Source organism: Argiope bruennichi, chromosome 9 (assembly GCF_947563725.1).
Source record: "Argiope bruennichi chromosome 9, qqArgBrue1.1, whole genome shotgun sequence".
NCBI classification, from domain to species: domain Eukaryota; kingdom Metazoa; phylum Arthropoda; class Arachnida; order Araneae; family Araneidae; genus Argiope; species Argiope bruennichi.
This window is the reverse complement of record NC_079159.1, coordinates 20,130,946-20,157,244: the sequence shown is the minus strand read 5'-3', so window position 1 is coordinate 20,157,244 and position 26,299 is coordinate 20,130,946. Positions and strand designations below refer to the sequence as shown.

Here is a 26,299-nt window from a genome sequence, read left to right as displayed (position 1 = left end):
GTTAGACGGCATTATTATTACAATATTTATTTTGAAATGTTCACATTTCTTATTAAAACAAGCGGGAATGATCTGACCGAAAACTTTTTTCAATGTTCCCTAATAAAAGAGAACTCCCCCTCTCTAATCTTTAAAATCTAATAACTAATGACTTTGGAAAAATCATAAAAGCCATGAGTGCTCATTGTTTTATTTTCAGAGACCCACTCATAAGCATTGTGTACTTTTCAATATTGTGACGAAAATCAAATATGATTTAAGATGTCTTTTTTTCTCGATTGAATAAAAATCCATTTAGACACATAGCTACAATTTTAATAACGAGATTACACGCCAAATTTCATTAATCTAGGTTCAGCGTTTTTTAGTTATTGTATTTACAGGCATGCCACAGTATAGACAAACAGATGGTTAACGTCTAGTCAAATTCTATACGAATCTGCACTTCGAATGCTCAATCTGTGTACAAAATTTTATTCTCCTTTTCCTTTACGTTTTTTAGTTCTTGTGTTGGAATATTTTCGGATACTCACATTTCATGTTGTTGTTTCTAATGGCATTTGTCATAGACAAGCCCACTGACTTCAGAAGTCAGTGATTTAAAGCCAAGGGTGCGTCTCTTTGTTTTTCAGTAGCGCCATCAAGGGCCAAGAGTAAGACTTAGCTACACATACGTCACAACCCTTTTTACGAGGCGACTTCATTCATGAATTTCATTCACTCATCCACAGATCGTAATTTAGACCTAAATCAGAAGACGATCACCCTTGATCCAGTAACCCCAGTGATATTACTCTCGACATGGAGGACTTTGTGACCACGGCAGATTTATACGTGCGCCAGCCACCACACACACGGAGAGTCTTCGATCGGTGGGGTTCGAACGCACAATCCAAGAGACGCGAATCCAACGCCCTACAACCAGGCTATCCCAGCCCCATTAGTAGATTGATTGAAATTGGATAATAATCTATAAATATGGCGTAAAAGCCCGATACTAAATTTCACTTTCTTCCCTCTAACTCAAAATTAGAAATGTTTTTAAGTACTATTTCCCACAGACAGACATAAACAAATTCTAAAAATATGTTTTTCTATTTCAGAGAAGTCTAAACCGTGGAGATTTGTCGAAAATCTCCATTTTTTTTATTGTAATATTTTCTCTTCTTAGACAAAAGAATAAAAAATGAATATTTCTTCATTCATTTATTCCAAATTGTTAAATAAATTGATTAAAGGTAAAAACAGGACAAAAAAATGGAAATACAATTAAGTACTGGCAGGCCTGGAAAATTTTGTAATGTCCGAAATTCTCCTGAAAATTACTTTTTGATCACCTGTATATTTTATCCCTTAGTGCATTTTCAATTCCCAGTCTTCATTTCAAAAACTACCATCGACAGGATCATTAACAAATCAAAAATATTATCTACATCACCATTAGAAACTTCAATTACTTAAAGGACCATTAAAAATCCATTACTATTGGCAGATTTAAGAGAAACAAAAATGTATCCATTTATTTCTTTTAAACCCTTCGAAATGCGTGAGGAAACAAAGTTATGAACTCATCATATTTAATTGTTTTTCTTTCTGCTATTAAAGATCTATTAGTAACTTTATATAAATTTATCCGTTTTAGAAAGCTCTAGATGCTTAATTTTGATGCAAAAATCTAAACATATCTTTTTTTCCCTACACTGTATTTTATTATGATTGTTAAGTGCTAATGCACTCTCTGTATTTGATCATTAATTATACAAACTTTACATTTTTATCTAGCAAAACAAAATCAAAAAGACTTTAGTTTAAAAAATGTTTTGATATAATATGCATAAAATAGAATAATATTATGAGAAAAAATGATGTTATTTTTAAAGTCATCAATTAATTTGTCTTTTATTTAAATGACGTAAATATACAACAATAATCTTTAGCTTTACAGAGAAAGTGATACTTTTTTTTTTACCTTTCTTTACTTTGGTTTTTGAAATAAACCAAATTTTATTATGATTGTTAAGTATTGATGCATTCACTCTATAGTATCTAATCATTAATTATACAAACTTTAAATTTTGTCTAGAAAAACAGAACCAATAATATTTTATTAGGAAATAGGTTTTGATGCACAAAACAGAATCATTTTTTGCAAAGCGAATTTGATTCGACTAATTTGATTTTTATTCATATGTCGCGAATATGCCACAAACATCTTTAGCTTTGCAAAGACAGAGTAACCATTTTTTTTTCTTTCCTTTACTTTGCATTTTGAAATAAACAAATTTATTCTCTTGGTAAGATTATTTTTGTTACAATATTATCTACAAATCCATTAGAAAGTGGACAACAATCTACAAGACCATTAAAAACACAAGACTATTTATATATCTAATAGAAATTCGGTAAAATTGTTACAATTACCAAGACTATTTATACAATTAGAAACTAAATAAAATTTGTAGCATGGTGTAGAAAATTAGGGAAATAAGTTTGTCCTCTTATATATTTTCCTTGTTATCTACCCAATTAAAAAGATAGACAAATATACTATAAGAAAATATAAAATAATACGTTAATTTATCTAAATCAAAAAATAATGTCAGCTTTACAAAGACAGACAATTTTTTTTTAACTTTCTTTACTTTGCATTTTGAAATATACCAAATTGTTTTCACAGTATGATTTTTTGTGGCAGCATTACATATAAAGCCATTAGAAAATAAACAACGATCTATAAGACGATTAAAAACTCAACAAGACTATTTATATATCTATTAGAAACACAATAAAATTATTTGCAGCGTTTTTTTTAAACGTGGGAAAGTAAGTGTATCTTCTTAAATATAGTTCTTGTTATCTACTTGTTAATGTGTTAATTTATATAAAGTCAAACAGTATTTTTCAGTATTGCGAAAAATATTAAACATAAAGTACATAGAGATTAATTGAAAAATTATTAAAAATATCGACAAAAATGATTCGTATTGCAAGATTAGTAATAAGATTTAATTATTCTAATAATATTTCATAAATATAAAGCATTTATTATTAAGATATATTTTAAAATCTTCTTAGCAAATCCTTTAAGCCAGTATTCTTTTTTTCCTTTACAGAAGCAATTTTTCGAATGATTTAAAATTCCTTTCAGCATCATAAATCGAGCATCGTTTCGGTTTAATAACCCGGGACATACCTTGCATACTTTTCAAAACTATTTAATGGAAAAATTTTATTTGTAACGATCGTCAACTTTCGCTCTCTCCATACCTCGCTGCAATCATATAGAAATTGCGGGAAATAAGTTCACGAATATTTTGGGGAAAAGTTTGAATCTTAATTAGTTCTAACATTCGGGACATGTTTCAAATGTTTTATCCAAGCAAACAATTCTTTTTAATAAGGTATATGTTTCATATTATAAAAGAAATAAACTATGAACTTTAAAAAACTATGCAGAAAGTTTCACTTGAAATATTTAATTAATTTTTTGGTCGGAAACTTTTAATGAAAATGGTAGCGTGGTTTGTAGAATATGCCAAAAATCAGAATGATAACAAAATATTAATTACATCGAAGGTTGGTGACATATTTTGAAAGTTCACGATTACAAACATATCTGCTAGAATATATTCACTATTTGGTTTCATTTATTGCTTGGCATACCTCTCGTTTTTAATTAACATTTCAAAAGCGATAGTATAATATCGCTTAGTAATATATCGATAGTAATCATTAAATAATATAAGCGATTTGCTCTATATTATTTAAGTATTTTTTTAACATAAAGTAAAATATTTTATATTTAGTGCATTTTATTCACGGTACTATATTTAAAATTTTGCATATTGTTGCACATTATTATAATTAATGTATAGGTAATATTATACAGTATTGTACAATATAGTATTTAAAATATTATAATTAATGCTGATAATATTGTATAATATCGTATTTAAAATATTTATTGTTTTGATAATATTGTACTTAAAATATTTATTCTTTTTATAGTATAGTAATTAAAATATTTATTCTTTTTATAATATTGTAATTAAAATATTTATTCTTTTTATAATATTGTAATTGACATATTTATAGTTCTGATAATATTGCAAAATGTTGCACAATATTGCATTTAAAATGTTTTGATGATATAGTAAAGTGTTGCACAATATTGTGTTTAAATTGTTTTGATAATAATGCAAAATGTTGCCCAATATTACATTTAAAATGTTTTGATTTATAAAATGTTGCGCAATAATGTAATTAAGTAGTTCTACAATACTGTAAAATATTGTACAATATTGTATTTAAACTGTTTTGATAATATTATAAAATACTGTACATTGTATCAAAAATATTATTGCATTGAAAGGCTTCTGAAAAAATGAAATACATCAAGTTCTTCCGTCAAATTCCCTTATTTAAGCATGAACAAAAAAAAAGCTTACCTGATAAGCATCTTTGATATTAACGCATTCTTTAGTCAGAGCTACATGTCCAGCAATGCCAACACCAAAGGGTATGGGAGGAATTCGCGATTCTCCCTCTTCGTCCACTGCAGCATCCAAAGCATCCTGTAGCACTGAATCCGGGGTCACATCAAAAAGTTTGGCCACTAAGTAGCGTGAACCTCTGGGACCTTTCGCCAAAAACAGGCTTCCCCTGTCACTGTTGGTCAGAATGCTCACATTAACAAGGATTTTATGACAAAGTGTGTCCACGTCTAGTTCGTTAGCTATGTCCCGTATCAATTCCATTAACAAATCTGGCTCTTTCAGACTCTTCAGGTGCTGTTGCAACTCCTTACGACTTCTGAAAAGAAAAGAAATATTCAAGATGGCAGAAATATGTTGTGATTATCAAATAGCCAATTTTATAATTTGCATTAGTCATGGACTATTCATAAAATTCAGGACAAATATACAAATATCTGATATAATAATACAAATATTCTTATTTAACATACTCTCAAACATTGTTTTATTATATTTTAATGTTGCATAATATTGTGCAATATTGTATTTAAAATATTATATTTAGGGTATTGATAATATTTTAAAATACAGCATATTGTGTTGAAAATAAGTAAGATTCGTCATGATTTCTGGAAAAATATTGAGAATGTTTCATAATTGTATCAGCGAGCAAAACTTGCTGGACGAATTAAAATAATTGAAAATGCTTATAGTTTGTTGGTGTTTGTCAGAAAAGATTTAAATTTAAAAAAATAAATTCATATCACCTAGTCATTTATTGATAGAATCAAGGAGACAAAACAGCAGAATGACGTGGAATTTGTTTAATTTATTATTATAAAAGTTTCGTTTTAAACGATATGAGTCCATTATAGGAACAAACCTCTAATTTTGAAAGGTGACCAGATGATGAGGACGAAATCTAAACAATAAGGCTATTCTTGAGATTTCGTCAATACAGGGGATTGTTTGATCATGAAAGCTAAATTTAACGATCACCAAGCGCATAAAACCAAGATAAAAGTAAATTTCAAGCTTAGAATGTTCAGACTTCGAAATTAAAAACCTTAATACCATGATATCGGGATCCTAATTTTAAATTTGAGAGAGTTCAAAGTAATGCTAACAATAATAATTCAGGAATAATAATAATTCAAAATGTTTGTTTTAAAGAAAGTATAAGTGGCAGTCAAATGAAAACAAGACATACAATATAAAGAGAATGACATGAAAAGTGATAAGGTAGATAGGTTTGTGTATGAAAGGACCCTCTATTAGGAATCAGGAAAGAAAAGCGCGATCCGTCATTGCTGAGTCATTTTTCTGTTAGACGTGTTCAAAGTATGGTTAGCGAGTCATGTGTGCGTCCGACGTTACCACGGAGGTAAAAAAAAAGCAACAGCGTGTAGTATTAGTGGGTTTTTTTTTTATTGCGCAATGAGTGGAATGAAGTGAAATTCACGCCAGAATGTCTATTGTGTATGACGAATATAGTATATCACGTACGCCTATCGAGAAGATATCGTATATCGAGAAGGTAAGGTGTCATTGAAAGATAGTAGTCGACCAGAAAAGGTCCTCGTATCATTAACCCTCCTGTCATTGCTGGGGGAGGGGGAAGGGAGCACGCTGCCGTCAGAAATGTCCGGATACTATTTGGTCGATATTGGGATCTTCATAGCATCATTCTGTTGCAAAATAATGCACGCTCATTTGTTTCCAAGGATGTTAAAATTACGATGAGCAAATCTTACATATCTTCCAAACAATCCAGATCTCTCCCCATGCGATATCCATATTTTTAGAGCTCTGAAGGAATGCATGCATTTGTGATCGGGAATTCGAAGAGATGCATGGCTAGGTACAATCATGGCTCCGTAGAAAACCACGAACAGTTTTCTATGCAGACATCTTATCCCACAGTGGGATAAAGACATTAATAATTATGGTGATTACTTTTGAAATAGTAAACAGTTTACATACTTTTTTCAAACTATCTCGTTTTGTTTTCATTTGATTGCCCTTTATAGATGAATGCAAAAAAACATAAATATTTTTATTTTGCTACATAGTTCTAATTATTTTTGCTAAGGTTCTTTAATCTATATTTGGTACTTTTTATTATAATTTGTGAATAATAAAACTTGAAAATATTAATTCTTCAGAATAGAAAGAAAAATTTAGAAAGAAGGGAAAAGAGAATGTTTTTTTTTAATTTTTAATCAACGAAAATAAAAATTCATAAAAGTTAAGGGGCATTAAAAAAATTGAAACTACATCAAAAGTTTTCTAACAAATACTTTGAAGCAAAAGAAAAGTTTTAGTTAAAAGTTTATAACAAAAAATGATATAAATAACATTTTATTAATTAAAACATTTATTTTTATAGAGAATTTCTTCTATACTATTTTTTATGATTAGAAATGCTTTAGTTATTTTAAACCATACCATTTATTTACTCATAATTATTAAGTGCAGTATTTAATTAATCTTTGTTTCTTTGTTAAATTAGAGAAAAATTAGCTTCCGGCATTTCATTTTACATCGAAAGCAAAATTGCCGAGAATGATTTAAAAATTATTTAACGCAATTGATATTTTCATTTTAATTAAAAATAAAATCTCTATTGATAAAAGCATAATATTTTTTAAACAAAACATTGTATAAAAATAGTCTTTGCATTTAAATGCCGTATATATTATTTTTGCTATCAACACATCTTCTTAGAAACTGATATAAAGCCCATAGCGATTAATAGGTTATAAATTGATAGTATTTACTTAAAGACTTCTTAGAATCATTCAGATTGCGGTTACACTTTATGTTAAAGAACAAGATATCGTAGATACTGTGGTGAATCATTAATTCAGGATAAATGAGCTTATCAGCGAATGTTAATTAGGCTCTAATATTCATTCAGTTTGCGGATATGCTTTAAGTTAATAAAGTAAAAGAAATACCATAAATACTATGGTGAATCGTTAATACAGGATAAATGAACCTAAGAATATCAATGAATATTACCGAGGCAGAAACACTCTTGCAGATTGCGGTTCCACTTTAAGTTAAAAGAAAAATTAAAACATTATAGGCATTGTGGAGAATCGATAATCTAGGATAAATAAAACAAAAGATATCAACGAAAATTGCCACAGCTATCGCAGTCACTGTTTTTGCAGTTACGTTTTCAGTTAAAAGCAAAATCAAAATATCATAACCACTGTGTTGAATCGATAATACAGGATAAATAAAACAAAGGATATCAGGACACATTATCTAGGCTCTTTTATTCATTGCTATTTAATTGTTCGTTTTTAGATCACAGAGTTTTTGTTAGTGAAAGAGTTGAGTTCAGAAATAGAGCATTTTATTGTATCTGGTTATAACATCTTGAAACTGGATATCTCTACTAATAATAAAAGCAAATGCATGTGTTTGTGTATAGCATTTTACAGAAGAAATCACCTGGTCTAAAGCTGCCAAATTTAGAACAGATATATTCATATATAGGTGTTTGGCTTCAGAGATACAAACAGCATGGAAAAACGCACTTGGAAGCACTTTTTAAAATTGTTATTATAATGTTAATTAATTAAAAATGAGGCCAAATATGAATTGAATTTGAATTCTTTTCAGCAATAAACCCGCAAATATGATGCAATAATGCTCATTCAAAGCAATTTTAAAATTCGTCTCATTAATGAAACAAAGTGAGTTCGTTACACAAATCTTTCTTCAATTTTAACATTTTATTAAAAATATCTTTTGAATAATTTTTTTGAAAAGAGAGTTAATTGTTGCAAAGATATTCAAACTACTTTCATCGGTTTATCAAACATTTAATAATTAGATTTTTTTTAGATTTTTAAAAGCAAAATAAAAAGATTTTGCTTTTTATCTAAGCAGTTTAAAGGAGGAATTAGAAATTGAAATTACTTTACTATAATAAACAACTTGTGGTTTGAAACCGATTGGTTTAACACCTAGTTTTTAACAATGGTATGATAGCTTGAAGCTACACTCCATTAGAAAAGATTACATGCACAACTCAATAACTGAAAATTATTGAAATAAAGCGTTTTCAATATTTTTCCGAATTTTATGCTTAAAAATACATTGTTGAGCAAAATCATGAACATCAATTTAAGTATTGAATTACAATAAAACGCAATCAATATTTCCAGCAAATAGTCAGCTTAAGTTTGATAGTTAATAACACAATTTCTTTCTTTTTTGCAACTCTAGCCTATATAAATGATTTAATTAATTTTTTTTTATTTTCACGTTTCACTGAATCAAGCAATATTTTTGCTTCAGTTGCTGAAAATTGATAAAAAAAATTGTTATAGATGATTGCAATCTGACACTTAATATTGTATATAAACTGTATGTTGAAAAAGAGTTACATTTTTAAATTTTAGCCATGGAAGTGTGAAAACTTCACGGAATTTCTTTCTCGTTCAACAAAAAATGATTGAGTGTTAAAATTATATGTTTAAAGAAGAGTTTATACAATAATTTAGAAAAATACAATAATTTTAAGATCCAACAAAACACTCAGCCATTTTTCATTGCATGAGAAAGAAATCAAAAGTTTTGAAAAAAATTTAGTAAGAGTTATTGATATTACATATATTTTATAAAATAGTTTATGAAAATATTTTCATCCAGTATAACAGTGTGTGTATGAGCTAGAATGAATTGTTTGTGGGCAACTGGACAATTCAAGAAATTTAATTTAATTTAAGAACAATTTCTCAATGGGAGAAAAAGCATAAAAAAATTAATAGTTTTCCAGACTAATTTAGAGCATTTCAGCATTTCCTCACGTGTATCTTTATTTTTTTTAATGAAGTTCTGGTTCAGAAATTCTTTACTGAGAAAGAAGCTACTCGAATGAATTAATTCGAAATTACGGTACCTAAATGGAGTTTAAAAGTCTAAACTTCCGTGAGAAGAATATTCTATTTAAAAATGTTGATTTGTGTCAAACAAAAAAAGAAAAAAGATCAAGTCAAAAAAAAAAAAGATCAAGGCCATATAAGTACAGGACGCACGTGGCATCAAATAATGCCAAGAGAAATACAAAACATCTTTAATCATGTCAGTTACAAGAAATGAATGACAATTTTACAAACATTACGTGGAAATAATTCCTTTTCTGATAATGATACGTATTTGGACATACTTTATGGAGAATTTACAGGGTTTATTTTAATATTTACATTCATATCATGATATAAATATTACTCTGAACAAACATTTAATTAAAATTTATCGTTTTTCTTCGTTTCTTTTATTCATTCAAGACATGGAAAGGACTAAATTCAAATGCTGAGTTTTTATTAAAAACAATTAACGCCTTTTCAAACTCGTAAAATTATGAGCTGGCTACAATTTGCAACCCCTAAATGCAGGATTACTTGTTTTGTATTAAAAAAAAATAGCTTATTATAGAAAAATAATCATAGGTTACCTAAAAAAAATAAATAAAAAATATCCAGGTAATATTATGGTACATTTATTTTGAAAAATGATGTATGTAAACTTTTGGCAATGTACAGTATTTCCCAAAAAATCTAGCTTGTGTGTAATATAATTTTCAAATACAACGTCAAAAATTGACAGCTTACTTGACAACAGATAAAAAATCATTTTTTTAACAATTCGATATATCACTCTTCTATAGGGAACTAAACAACAGAAACTATCTCTTCAAGTAACACACTGAACTTCATCACCTACCACATTCAAATATAAAAAAAACGATATTACTTACCCACTAAAAGTAATGTGAACTTTTTTCTGTCACACACGATTTATTGTTTATGGTTATCAATGTGCGTTCCGAAACACTCAGGCTTTTAAATAAAATGAAAAGGAACTGGATGTAGACAATTGGCAACAATATTTATAAATGCACATTGTTAACATATTGTTATGCACATTGTTAACATATTGTTATGCACATTGTTAACATATTGTTATAGAAATAGCACAAATTGCTATACGAATTATGCAGGATGCTAAAGCAATTATGCACAATGATAAAGCAATTACGTACTACCGAATGCTCCAAAAGAATTTTGACGTGATGATCAATTAGAAACTTGAATTCAAGGTCAATTTGTCAATTTTACGGCGAATTTACAAGGTCTTTGACTCAATTATGTTATATTTTTTTATGACAGAATGATAAATCTTTTATGCATCAATTTAAAAAAATTCGAATCTTTCAAAGCATTAATAAGAATTTTTTAGCTTGAAGATTCCCAGAAGAAATACCATTCATTATCAAGTTATTAATTTAGCCTACATTTGGCTATCTTCCTTTGCTTGCGTACACTTTGACCTTTTATCGCTGATGCACGTACCTTAACCACCCAATTATGAATAAATACTAACATCTACATGCAAATGCATTAATAATACTTTAATACAGAGCAATTTTTATTTTTACCAGCTATGCACTAAAAATATGTAGTAATAATTTAGTAGTTATTTAAGTTCAATTTTAATAACATTTAATTAAAATAATACATACATCATTATTTTGATTTTTTATAATAGCCTATTTTTTATAGCCCTTATATGTGATCTATCTACGATTACATATTTTTTTTTCGCGCATCCCCTGACACTATTTCACATACTCTGAAGGGAGGCATGTGAGTAGTTAGTACTACAGATCCTTAACTACCCCATTACGTATAAATATTAACATCTATGTACAGATGCATTAATAACACTTTAACATAGAGGCCTTTTTATTTTTACAGTTATGCAGTAATAGTGTGTAGTGACAATTTAGTAATTATTTAAATTTAATTTTAATCACATTTAATTAAATTAATATATTATTATTTTGATTTTCCATTATAATTATTTTGGATTTATAATACCAGTTGCTAAATTTTTTCTTCTTTTCTCTTATGTTTGATCTATCAACTCTAACATATTTTTTTCGCGTATCCCCTGACATTATTTAACAGAATAGTTTGAACATGAATAGTTTGTACCACAGGTTGAGATCCTTAACTACCCCATTATGTATAAATACTAATATATACACACAGATGCATTAATAACACTTTAATACAGAGGCATTTTCATTTTTAACTAATTATGCAATAATAGTGTGTAGTGATGATTTTATAATTATTTAAATTCAATTTTAATCACATTTAATTAAAATAATATATCATTATTTCGATTTACCATTAAATTATTTTGGATTTAAAATAACAGTTGTTGAAATTGAAATAGCCTTTTCTTCTTTTTTCTTATGTTTGATCTATGTACTCTTACATAATTTTTTCGCGAATCCCCTGACATTATTTATCATACCCTTAAGGGAAGTACATGAATAGTTTGTATTACAGGTTGAGATCCTTAACTACCCCATTATGTATAAATACTAATATATACACACAGATGCATTAATAACACTTTAATACAGAGGCATTTTCATTTTTAACTAATTATGCAATAATAGTGTGTAGTGATGATTTTATAATTATTTAAATTCAATTTTAATCACATTTAATTAAAATAACATATTATTATTTCGATTTACCGTTAAATTAGTTTGGATTTAAAATAACAGTTGTTGAAATTGAAATAGTCTTTTCGTCTTTTCTCTTATGTTTGATCTATCTACTATTACATATTTTTTCGCGTATTCCCTGAAATAATTTCACATACGTTAGGATGGAGGTACGTGAACAGAATTTACCACAGGTTGAGATCCTAAGCAATTAAATTTAACGGAGTTTAAACAGAGAATTAAATTAATCAGATTTAGAACTTGGTCAATGTTTTTGTCTGGGAATTACTGATACCAGCGTCCAAAGAAAAATCAAGTATTCCGTAGTATCAATTTTTCATTTCAGAATATTCTAGTGAAATTTCCCATAAATTCGTTGATTGTAGCATATCTTCATTTGTGGATATTATATTTTAGGCATATCCGCCAAAAGATATCAATCAGAAACAAAGTTTAGAACATACATGAATGACGATTTTTATAATAACTATTTATACCAGAATTCGATAAAAATGAGCCACCAATTAACTGATAACTCATTTCAATTAATACATTTTTTTAATATATCTATTTATGGAATACATTATAACAAGTAATTCATTCTGCTAAATCATCTGGGTTTAAGAGTAGTTCGATGGCTAAAAACAAGAACATCCAAGAACTAGGCACGCAATCGCCCCATTAGAGCTCCACTGAAAATTATACAATTCACAAAGTGTAATAATGTGACAATAAATAGTAGAACATAAAGATTGCTTTAAAAGATTCTTACACTATTAGAAGATGTGTCCGTTTAGGCGGGCTGTTATTCTTTTAACAATACCTCGGATATGTATACAGATTAACTAACTAAATTTGTAGATGAAAATATCATGTACATTGGAAGAATATTTGAGAAATAAAAAATATATATATAATTTGTATTATACTTCAGATACAAATAAATAACTTCGTTACCTTATAATAACTTCACGAACATTCAAATAAGTCATTAAAATTTGCTTGAAACAAATAGTGATCTACTAACAAAAAATGCAAAATAATAACAATGCTGCAAGAAAATATTAAGGATAGTTTCCAAATCAAGTGGGAAACAAATGAAATGTCTTTATCTCAAGGAGACAAATCGTGATCCAATAACATAAAAAAATGGAAAATAAATACAGGATACATACAGGAAATAGAATTATCAAAAACTTCAAAATGAAGATAGAATATTATTGAATGAGCAGACTTCATCTCATTAACTTTTGCTACAATTCAGAAAAAAAAAGGGAAGTTAGAGATTCCATAACTAACTTTTATTCTCTTAGCAGTATATCACCCTCCACCATGCAATTCTCTGCTCATTAACTTTTATTTCATTGCAGTGGAATCTTCACTAAACATAATACTATAAAAAATACAAACAAATAATTAAACTTGGGCTGAGATAAATAGTGATCTATAAAGAGAGAGAGAAAAAATGCATTCCCAAATAGAAAATCTAAAAAAAAATCTGAAAGAAATGTAATGAATTACGAAATTGAATTGCCATTTAATAGCTTTCTTATTAGTAGCAAATTTCCCCAATTATCTTTCATCAGACACTGACTGTATCGTACTTAATAACATTCTTACCTATTACAAATTTCCCCAATTATCTTTCATCAAACGCTTTACCGTACTTAATATAGCTGCCATAAATACTTCTGTTCGGGATGAATTTCAAGGTTACGCAACAAAAGAAAAAAAAATGCAAACTTCAGCTCATTGATCTTTCCTACAATTCAAAAATGCAAATAAAATATGAAGTTTCCAATTCCATAAATAATTAGTATTCATTTCTCGCACATATGAAAAAACAAATTTGTCACAATCTCGCTTGACAACGTAGCGACATTTGTAGATATGTATACATATATATACATTATATGCATATAAAACACATGGTGACCAATTGAAGAAAAAATATTTAATTTATCTACTATGACAAAAATAATATTAAATACAGATAATAATAGATAAAGATATATTAAACTATTATTAATCATTCGAAATTTGATTTATAAAATACCAATGCAGTAACATATATAATTAATATACATTTTTTCGATATGAATTTCTTAGAAATTTTTAGAGAGCGAAAAACTGTTTCCTCTTGTAATTACAAAGACATTTTGCTCCATGTTAACGACAGCCATCTGAATTCCCTGATTAAATAGAAGATGAAAAGGAAAGTTGTTATTGGTGGTAGCAAGGATTTCCTCCACTGAGTAAATGATATTCACTTGATCTCCTGATCCTTTAGAGGACAAAACAGCCCCTCCCCCCATTTCGCAGGGGAAGTTCAATTATTTCAATTTCATTACCAGTGATATTTTTCAATATATACATTTTAGTTCCTCTTTCTCCAAATAAAAAATCCAAGAAGGACTAGAATAACGATTTTCAAGGAACTATACTAACAGTCAATAGTTTTTGTCCTAAATGAAAAAAAAAATATATTATCCAGTATTATCAAACAGTGTTTAGGAGTAAAGCAACGGTGAAGTGCGTGAACGTTAAAAACGCATTTTGAGATGGGAGAAATGCCGGAGAATACATTTTTCAATTTAGGAAAAAAAACCTTTTTAAAGTCACGAAAAGCTCACAATTTTATTGATTCTCCAATTTTACAGATAATTCCATGAAACTTTTTCTGTATTTATATTATAATACAGAGAGCCTTTTTAATTGGATATTTGGCCGATCTTCTATATTTTCTGAGTTACTTTCTGTAACTTCCTTTTTTTCCCTCTAGGGACATCATGACTTGTCTCAGTAAAATGAGTTAGTTACTTTACCATATGTGAACGTTTCTTCCATAAATTCAAAAATTCAAATTTTCTTTTTGAATTCAATAAAAAATTGAATTGAAAATTCAAAAGGTTGAATGAATTCAAAAGGTTTAAAAATGACTTTGCTGGTCACTCTGTATATTATATTAAAGTCACATGGATAGTAATCTGTTGATGGAATAATTAATCATGCGTGTAATCATTTTGTGGAACAGCCTTTATTTAAACCAGCATTTGGTCATCATATTCTTTTCCAGCCGATACTCTCAAATCATCAATTGTAAATCATACTCATCTACAAGCTTTATTTCAGGGGAGTACCTTTTAAGAAGACGCAACTGGACTTTGTTTAAAATGACCAAAACATTACATTTCGCTTTTAGTGTTCCGTTTTTAGATCTATTTTTTTTAGCTGATATGCAAATGAAATAGCTTTGTAAAGTGCATTATAATATTAAATAGCATTACAAAGTTAAATAGAATTAATGGGATTAGGAAACTAAGTATATTTTTAATGCCTTTCATTTTCAAAACGATATTCTCAGCAGATTAAGATGTTCTGCCTTAGGTTTCGAGGAAATACAATAAAATGTATGATAAAGTTTTATGTTAATCATTGAAATAAAACTTAATGCACATTTTTAGTATGGAGTCCTTTCAGACAATTACAAGCTAATTTTAATTCAAAGAAAACAATACAATACAATACAATATAAATATTTCTGCGAAATTCTTAAGTGGAATAAAAAATTAATGCTCATAATTATTCTAAGCACTTTTGAATGATGATGAGAAAAAAATAACGAAGTGTATGATAAAAATTCCTTTTCATCGTTAAAATAAAATTGGATATGCATTTTAATGCTTGAAATCTTTTGGATAATTAGAGTTCAATTTTATCTCAATGAAAACAATAATAATATAAATATTTCTAAGAAATTCACTCTTAAATGAAATTTAAAAAATAATTCAATATTTATTCTAAGTATTTTTGTAAAATAATGAGAGGGGAAAAAATCAAAAATTGCATCAGGAGAAGAATTTTACATTTTTTAAAAGTATTATTTTTTAAATTTCTTTTAAATAGTATATTTTGTTTTATAGAATTAAAAAAATATTTGACACGTTTATATTCCAATACATATGCATAAAAATTCATCGCTCTAAGATTTAATAATTCAATGTATTTTTCTAACTTTCAATAATTTGTAAAAATGCCCAATAAAGTCCACCTTTCATAAATAAATCATTTGAGAATTAAATCTGTTAAGTGCGTGAAAATCTGCACAGATCATCTCTTTAATCGTTCACCTCGATATATTTCATTTCAAGATAAACTTATAATGAGTTATTCCTACAAATTCATTACGTATCATTTCAATGAGAATTAGTATGATAATTATTTGAAAACTTATTCAAAATATGTGAATAATTTTGTGACGTCTTCTATTTAAAATTAATAGACTAAGAATATGTACAAAACAAAAACGGCATTATAAATCTAGTTCCGTTTCAATTCTACAACTATCACTTTATATCTAACATATAGAGAATTACAAAAAAAAAAAAAGAATATAAATCAGAATAAACACGTCAGCTCAAAACCAGCTGTCATTCTTCCTATGTTTTTTAGAAAATGCTGATGCTAGGAAAATTCACCCTTAAAAATAAAACATGCGGAATACATCTCTTCTTAGAGAGGAATTTTTTCTTTTTCTATCCTCTTCTTTATAAACGCTTTTTCGTTTGAGAGACAACCTAGAAATGCAATGCAACGGTTGAGTTTCATGTTTCTTTCAAATTTTTCTTATGGATTTCTGCATGTAAAATAGCCATACAGAATAAGCTACAAGAAACAGAAAAATAATCTTATCTATGTAAGCAATAGTGTCATATTCAGCTGATTTAAAATAAGAAGGATGAAACTGTTTACATTTATATTTTGTACAGGATGTTTGTCTGCCGGCGGGCAGATGATTTTCTACAGGATGTTTGTATAAAGAATAATAAAATCGTACATGTCTGTAGCCTTATTCAAATCTGGAACAAGAAGAATTCAGTATTTTGCATACGGATATATGCTAATAAATATTAATTTTCTTCTTTCAGTATTATTCTAATTTTTTAGATATTTTAAAATTATTATAACAATTATTTTGTTAAATATTATCGTCTTTTAAAACAAAAATTTAAAGTGTTCTTAAAGATTTTAAACATTTTCTTCTTTTCATGTTCTTTTTTCTTTTGTCTAAGTAAAATAAAGCATATCATGTCTCTGTGTATAATTAGCGCTTGTTTATTGTAATTTTACAATTTTTAAAACTATAAGTTTATACTATGCTTTGTTCCTATATAACGACTGCTTTAAAGCAGCCGATCAAATGCTTTATTTTTTATCTGTATTTCCACGGCACTGTAACAAGCCAACCTATAAAAGTGAGCGTAATGTTGTCCTTAAAAATAAAGATGATATTTTCATACTTTTTCAATTGCATAGTATTGATAATGGTTAAAGACACGAGATGTTAGATGATATTATTTATAGTTAAACCTATTGTTCTCTCTTTTCTCTAATTTTAATTTATTTATACTTCTACTTTAATATTATAATTATTTTCATTTTATTTTTTCTTCCGTTCATTTTTACTTTTTTTTATATCTTGTAATTTATTGATCTCAGTGTAAATTACGTAAAGGATGTCATATTCTTCTGTACTATTGCTGCTTCTTAGGGTTTTTTTTTTTAAGTTTCTCAAACCTTAGGTTTATGTTATATTTTGCTTACGTATATACAACCGCTGCACCAATTCAACAAACATTTTATTTCTATGAGTTCTTCCAAGACAAAGTAATAAGTCAATCTGTAAGCGCTTATACATGTGTGCTTTTTAATAAAAAGGGACATTTTCATGCCGATTCAACCGAACAGTAAGGATCAAACCCACAAGAGTATAAGACGGTAAAATTTACAATGAAGCAACTTTAATGTTTTATTTCTCCCTTGACACATATTTATGGTTAGTTCGTTCTTATTCATGTCAAACTTGTAGAAAATTTTAAAACTACCCACGTATTCGATATTGCGTTATCTATCATACTTTAATCGCAATCGATCATTCTTTTATCTGCTTAAAGAAAACTAATGTCAGTTTATCCATTGTTGTTGAGCTGAGGTATTCTTAACTTTGGGCAGTTGAGGTATTTTTAACTTTGTAAATTCTTCATAACAGTTTATTGAAGATTATGGCGCCGGAAGCCGTGGCATGGAATATAAACATATCATAATAGGTACTGAATGCAATATATGCAAAAATGACCGTTGTACCTTATCTTTATATACTCTTTGAGAAAATTTTAAAAAAAGTTGGTTTGGTTTGGTTGGTTGGATTTTTCTGGCGCAAGAGCCATGTTTGGCTATGCTGCGCCAAGCTTATGGTAGATAAACACTATACTTCTCTAGGCATAAGGTATCAAAAAATATGTCAAGTACAATTCAGACATACAATTTAAAATTACAAATTCGTGAAAGATAAATAATGAATAGTATCAGTATTCTTAAAAATTCAAATTATATCCTAGAAAGGGAAATTTTCCAAAAATGATAAAAGTTTAAAATATCAATGTAATTTAAAACGTCAAAATGCAAATCTCATAACGTTAAAACAGATACAATATATTACAAAATCAAGTAAATAATTCATTGTAATCTTTTTATTCGATGTTTTTTTATATATTTGTTATGAATATGTGTATTTGAAGATTCATTGTAAATTTTTTTAAGATCAACCCATTGAACCGTACATTTTTGGGGACTTTGTCTAAAAACAGTTTTATCAACTGCGGTGAAATCGGTAGAAGGTTCCGGAGCAGGTGAGGTTTCATCAATTCTTTCGTGAGGGTTGTATTGAATAGTATTATCCGATTCTATTTCGGTGTCAGTATTTTGATTGGACTTATCTGTGGACATGGTTTCAAGCTCAGAGTTGGTTTCATCCATTTTATCAGCTGACTTCGAATGTATGGTCTGCGAAGAACTAAAATTAGATACTGGCATAGATTGGGAAACTTGTTGAGGTGAAATCTTCCAGAATTTAGAATTCGATATATTTTCAGAATTGTGATCTTTTTTATATTTTTTCTTATATGTAACAGTTTTAAATTTATTCAAGTCCTGTGGTATTTCACTGGATGGGACATTAGTAGTTTCACCAGTTGGCGGAAGAACATCAGTTCCACCAAATGCTGGATCAGATGCAAGTTTCGAAAGGTTTGTTTCTTTGCAAACTGGAGACATTTTAATTTCCGTTTTTTCTGTTCTCACTTCATATTTTGATTTTCCTTTTTTCTTAAGATTCTTTGAAGTTCGTGAAGGAAGGTTTTGAGCAATAACGAGAGTACATGGATTAGTATCTGGCTGTGATTTATTAGTTGTGAAAGGTTGTAACTTTGTAAGTGGAGGACAAACAACTCGAGTTAATTTTTCATCTGTCTGAGTACAACCAGAAATAGTATTTTTGACTACTCGTGAGTAGGGTAATGAAGCTGATGTATTAGAAGGTTGGGGATAGACAAGTTTCCTTGCCTCAGAATATGATAAATTTTTAGTTACTTTGATTTCTTGAATTTTCTTTTCCATTTCCCACTTATTGCAATCCTTGGAATCTGAGGTGTGGGGATTATCACAGTTAACACATTTGGGATCTGCATTGCATTCTGTACTCGAATGTCCGACGGATGCACAGCGGGAACAAGTCTGTTTACCTCGACAAGCGTTTTTCGAATGGCCGAACCTCTGACAGTTAAAACATCGTAAAGGAGTATGAATATAAGGGCGAACCTTATATCGTGCATAACCAGCAAGAATAGTTTTCGGCAGCTGAGAAGTACAAAAAGTTAAGATTATGTGCTTCGTTGGAATTAGTTGACCATTATATTTTATTTTTATTCGGCGGGCTTCACAAACTTTTTGGCTTTTTAGCTCACTTACAAGTTCAGACTCTGAAACAGATTCGAGATCAAGTTCGGAAATAACACCACGGCAATAGTTTAATGATTTATGAGCATATGTTTCCAAAGGAAATTCTCCTAAATATTTCAAATTTTTAAGAACAGATATTTGTGATTTTGTGACTGCTTCGATCAATAAATCTCCAGATTTAAGTTTTTTAGTATCTTTGACTTCTCCAATGGTTGAGGCAATAAGTTTCTGAATAAGAAAAGGCGAGACTTTATGGAAGGTTTTGTCAGTGTGTAAAATGATAAATGGGGTATTTTCAGTAATCGAATATCCGGACAAAGACGTTTCGAAAAGACCCATGCAAAGTGCAATTCATATTCGGGTTTCGACGGCACCGCCCACCACGGAGCCCAACAAGGGAAGGCAGCCACCGGCTCTAGGCATCCCCAGCCTCGGCGCTTACCTTGATGCTAATCGGAACCTATACGCTAAGGGCCACTTCCAGGAACGTCTACCACCCTTAACGCAGAGCCCCAGAAGGTGACCCCTTCGCTTGATCCCTAGCAGACTAACCACTCTGGTGGTTAGCTACCGACCGAATTGATACACTGGGGTGCAACAGTGCACCACCCGTCTAATGGGTTGCCACGCACGGTCAACACGTGGGGTTTTTGGCTGTCCATGAGAAGCAGGAAGCAAACAGAGCGGCGACAGCTTCTCATGGAGAGCTCCCTCGCTTGCCGTCGAGGGATGGAAGAAATAAGCAGACAGCAGGAGGCGTAGATGAGAATAAACATAAAGGGAGTAGAGATCCCTGGGTACCTCGGGGTTGGGAAGCCCGTACTCACCTAAAGAAGGTGAGCCCCTGAGGGGTTAAAAAAAAGTTATATAAATAATAAATTCAGTTTTTTAAATCCTTAAAAAATTTTTTTTGCGCCAATTAATTCCAAATATAAACAAATATTGTAACTTCTGAATAGCATAGGTTTTTCGTCCCCCCCCCCCCACTTTTAATTACCGTAAATTTAAACTTCAGTAACAGAACTAGTAGAATAACACTACGAGTTTATTTTTAAATCTTTATTTATTAGTTTCATTTTTCGAATGTAGGAAACTCATTTCTAGGTTAATATTGGTAGGTCTATTTTCTGCGTTGAACATTTCATTAGTGAATACGTGCACTATATTTCTTTCTAAATTTTTAAAATTAGATTATTTGAAATATCTCTAAACTTCTTAACAAAACTTCTTAATAAAATGTTAACTAATAATTAACATTTAAAAAAATTTATAGATAGCTTAGTAATTAAAATTTTTAATAATTTAAGTTCGATTTAAATACGTTTGCCAAAACTAAACCTGCGGATTTCCGTATTGAATTGCCAACTCTTCCAAAAGCTTACTTTTCATAATGAAATTGATGAATTAATATGCTTCGTACATTTGATTACTGAATAAGAGACATTTCTATATAAATTATTAAAGAAGTTTATTAACTTAATTGTTTTAAATGCTCATAACGTTATGTAAGAGTAGCTTAAATATATTATAAAATATTTATTGAAATTTATAAAACTAAATAACGTGATATAGTAACGTTAAAATAAAATAAGATCTGATTCTTAGCGCATCATTTTGGGCTGAGCAACTTACAACAGTGGTCTTACTTTATAAAATATTAGTAAAATGGGGCTAGAAAGACGGTTCGTCTACATTTTGAAATAAGGTGAAGCAATCAAACAGACAGAAAAAACAACTTTATAGTTAAAAAAAAATGGCACTAACTAAATCATTGGGCAAAGAAAAGTAAAGGTTAAACCCTTTGATTAGATATTTAATTGAAAGAGTCATTTATATTTGGAGCTCAATTAATTTTTTGAACATGAAAAAGTAGTAGCTTTTATGTAAGAATTAATATATTTCATATTATTCCGAACATATACTGCTACATGATATTGAAATATTTTAAGCTAATTAGCAATACAAAACAATTGAAATATAAATTCAAACAAATAAGGATGTTCTGATATGTCAAATGTAGGCAAAGGGTTCAATAAATTCATGTTTTATGTTTTTACTTGATAAACTATAGATATGTGTCGAAAGTTGATTTGATACAGCATTTTAATATGAAACCGAAATTAAATGATAAATAATCCTTTACGATTTCTACTTTTATTATTTTTAATTTGAAATAAGCCTGCCTTTTTTAAAATAAAGAATAACGCATTCCTTATGTCCTATAATTTATTGAAATGAATATTGTTAATTTGATAATAAAAGTTTTGGTAACATGATAATAGTATAAATGATAAAAATTATGCTATTATCATTTTTCTTATCAAAAAGAAAATCTAAAAAAACAACAATTTATGATTAAGAATTGTTGTATAGTCTCAGATCAAAGCACTCAATCTTTAATATCAAAAATAAATAAATTTAGATTATTTGAATATTATTTACTCAATACATAGTAAAAATAAGAAAATATTTATACAAAAAAAAATCACCATACTCTTTATAAAGAAATATGAATGACATCTCCAATTAATCTTGACTTTTGACTTGAGAGTTCGCGCTTCAAGTAAAATCATCTTAAAACGAATGGTCAAATCTTTCTAACTTCTAGTATTCACATTATCATCCATTCAAAGCAGTCACAAATTTCTGATATTTAACATGTTTCTACTAAATATAAATTAAATAATAAAATAGATTTTAATCATTTTATCAATGATTTTGTTGATAAAAGTACAAAGCAGTTACATTTTATATAATTTTATATTTTTCATATTCAATAAAATAATTTCAATGCATTTTTTTTGTTTTGAAATTGGTACGCAGTTTGTAACTGTAAAAACGGTTTGAATGTTAGAGATTTGTCCCCAATTGTAAAAGTTGCAATTATGCCATTATTTGTAGAAATATTTAATTATACCGGAGAGGAAGCATCTATGGAACAATAATCAGAATATAATGCTTATTTGATATTTGAAGTAAACTAAACCGCAGGATATATACTTTAAATTGCATGTATTATATAATAATCACTTGTAGATAAAAAGTAAATTAAACAAATACTGATGATAAATAGTAATTTGAACAAACGTTGATGATAAATAGTAATTTGAACAAACGTTGATGATAAATAGTAATATGCAAAGATTAGTAAAACACTTCAATACAAATTTCTATTCTAATGATGAATCATTAGATCAAGATAGACATATATTTATAGTACGAAAGAAATGCTTTAAAATGTACATCAGATTCACAAAACGAAGTTTCATTCTTTTACGAGCAAAACTGAGCAAGTCATGAAATTTTGAAAATCGCTGTTGTACGAAAATTTTAATGGTCGTCTCAATGAAGATCCACTAAACAACGGACGTCGTTTACTCTAGTTATATTTGATTGGCTTAAAATAATAAAATTCAAATCTTCACAATTCAATCAGTATTAGTGAAGGTAAATTCAGGGTAGAAATTCTTTTTGGAATATCAAAGCTATTTTATTAAATATGACATTTAAGATGGATGAGACAGTACACAATTTAATTCAAATGAGAATTGAAGCCCCCATTTTCCATTCATACATTTTTGTAATACATTTGTAATAAATTTGAAATTTTTGTATACATTTGTATAGTTAAAATCACGAATATAAATATGCTCTGCCCAGCATTCGGATACACTGAATGGTTAAATCGAGCTCTAACTGCTTCTACAATTGAGCTCTGCTAGGGAGATGGTGGAATCATCTTCAAGAACCCAAACCAAACTTTTAGTAAAATTTCAGTTTTGGCTACAGTAATTATCTCCAGCCACTGACCATCTTTAAAATGGACACATTTTGAATCATTTACAGGATGAATGCACCTCAATGAATAAATTTAAGAAAATCATAATTTTATTGGACGAGAGCAACCGCTACACCTATAATCCAAAACTATCCATCGTCCAAATTCACATTTTACTGCAGTCCCAGATACTTCACTTTTGGCTTCTGAAAATGTATACTGCTTTTAGAGTCCCAATAATAGCTACGACATTAAAAAAAAGTAATGACTGACCATAATTATTACAATCATAGAAAAAGTGGGAAACACCATGAGATCACCAGAGAGGCATCAAAGACAATTTGGATAATAGTCTTTGCAACATTTAGGGATTTAAAACATATTAAGAGTTCCAAAATACATACTTAATGAAAGCCATTTGGAATTTTTTCCCTTTTTTCTAGGAGTAAATAGTAAAAATGAGATAATATTATTGATTAATCGAATACCATGATTGTTAGATAATATTATTGAATTCATTTCTGTACCGATTTAATGAAGAAATTAAGGGATACATAATTTTTTTCAGATTATATGAATGAATTAAAATCAATATTTTCATTTAATAATTCTAGCCAACATAGATCTAAAGATTTATGTTGGCAGATCTAATTCATTCTTTAACTTTTGATTTAATAAAATGAAAATTATAAACAGCTGCATCGATTATGGCTGTACAAAATTCCTTACTACGTTCTTTAAAAGTGCTTTTACGCGGACATATTTTTATTTATTCAGAATGAAATAGTTAGATTTTCTACCTAATTAATTTATTTATAATACTTTTTAAAAATAATATACATTTAAGTAGCGCTGGAAAATATTTATCTTGGAATATAAGTAACTGTTAGAAAATAGAGATAGATGAAACTTTACATCTTCACGGAATTTAATATAGCATTTCGACTAAAATTTTAGCCGTTCATATTATTTGATTATGAGTAATAGTAATCAAATGAATAAACAAATATTCCTCAAGACTTGGCTGCCTGTATTCTCTTTCGGAAATTTAGCGAATAATAAATTCTATCATTAAAAGCTCCCCATGACTTGGCTGCCTGTATTTTTCCTTCCGAAAATTCAGCGAATTATTATAAATTAGCAAATAATAAATTTTATCATCAAAAACGGGATGAAAATATCATTTTGAAAATTTTCTTTTTCAAATAGAATGTTTGGCACATACGACATGAGAATAAGACAATAATAATGAATAAAATATTTATGAGAATAAGAGAATAATAATGAATAAAATATTTATGAGAATAAGACAATAATAATGAATAAAATATTTATGAGAATAAGACAATAATAATGAATAAAATATTTATGAGAATAAGACAATAATAATGAATAAAATATTTACGAGAATAAAAAATATTAATATGTAGAAAGACAATAATCTTTAGCGATAGTAGTTTAAAAACCAAGCTGATATAAATGATGCATATTGATTTTAAAATCGTTGTGTCTATAAAAAAAAGGAGAAATATATAAAATTTGAAATGATTTTTGTAAAACTGAAATGCAACTTAAAATAAAGATTCAACCTAGCTTTCATATAATTTAAGACTTATTGCTCTTTTCTTTTTAATAAAAATTATTTATTTTGCCAATACTATCTATTTGTTTTTAAAATCCTTTAGTGAATAAGCAGATAATGTTTTTAATATCTATGAAATTTTCATATGCGACACAATATACATAAACTTTCTAATGCTTCTAACAATTACAACAAAGCTATTTTTGTTTATTTTTCGGTACATAATGGTACATAATAATGCAAAATAATTTTCAATCAATGAATTAAAAGATAAGTAATCAGTCCCAATTAATTATAAGAAATTGATAGTAATGATAAGGTGAGAAATCTATATCTAAATGTTATATAGAAATTAGATTCCACAGCACTCGAATTTAAGAGATCAAAAGCATAAAGAAAATAAAACAAGCGTGTCACAAAAATTATTTTACTAAATTAAATTTAAAATTGTTTTATTCGTCATATATAGTAAAATCAGTATTTTTGCACGCAAATTCGAATTTTAAAATTCCAATCTGCACAAAAATTAATTACTTTGTGTTCAGGTACTGAAATAAAATATTATGAAATGTATTCATGTAAAAAAGAATTTATTAATGTGAACTTTTTTACAATTCATAATATTTCTTTCTATATAATATTTGAGATCAGAACACAATTTTTTTGAGCTTTCTTCTTGTAATTTTTATTTATTATAAAATTTTGACATGCTTTAAGTGGTTAATTGGTTTCATATAAGTAAACTATATATATATATTATTCAAGGAAATAAAAACAGAAAAAAATTTCATTTTTGAATATTAAATTTCCCCTTTGCTCACAAATGATTTAATCATCTGTTCAGTTGCTTAAATCAAATATTCAGAAAAGTATACATATAAAATAGAAAAGATAATTTATGGAAGTGAACGATTTTACGATTTACAATATATCTTTCTGTGTAACGTTTTAAGTCAGAATAAAATTATTTCGAATTTTTTGCTTAACATTTTCGTTTATTTTTGTTTGTCATATTCATCTAAGTTTCCTGGTTTTTATCAGTTAGCTTTGTATAGGCAGAATATATAAGAGGGCTGAACCTCTTAACGACTTTAGCATTTAAGGAAATAAAAACAATTCTT

General features: G+C 28.2%; 1 protein-coding gene across 4 annotated transcripts in view; it reads right to left on the bottom strand.

Annotated features, from left to right (window-relative positions):
• The window catches only part of LOC129983942 (cGMP-specific 3',5'-cyclic phosphodiesterase-like), a 562,482-nt gene that overhangs the window by 323,523 nt on the left and 212,660 nt on the right, over positions 1–26,299 (bottom strand). For all 4 annotated transcript variants that reach the window (XM_056093672.1, XM_056093673.1, XM_056093670.1 and 1 more), the window contains exon 3: positions 4,449–4,812. In XM_056093672.1, coding sequence (XP_055949647.1) covers positions 4,449–4,812 — 364 coding nt within the window. The remainder of the gene's footprint in view (positions 1–4,448; positions 4,813–26,299) is intronic.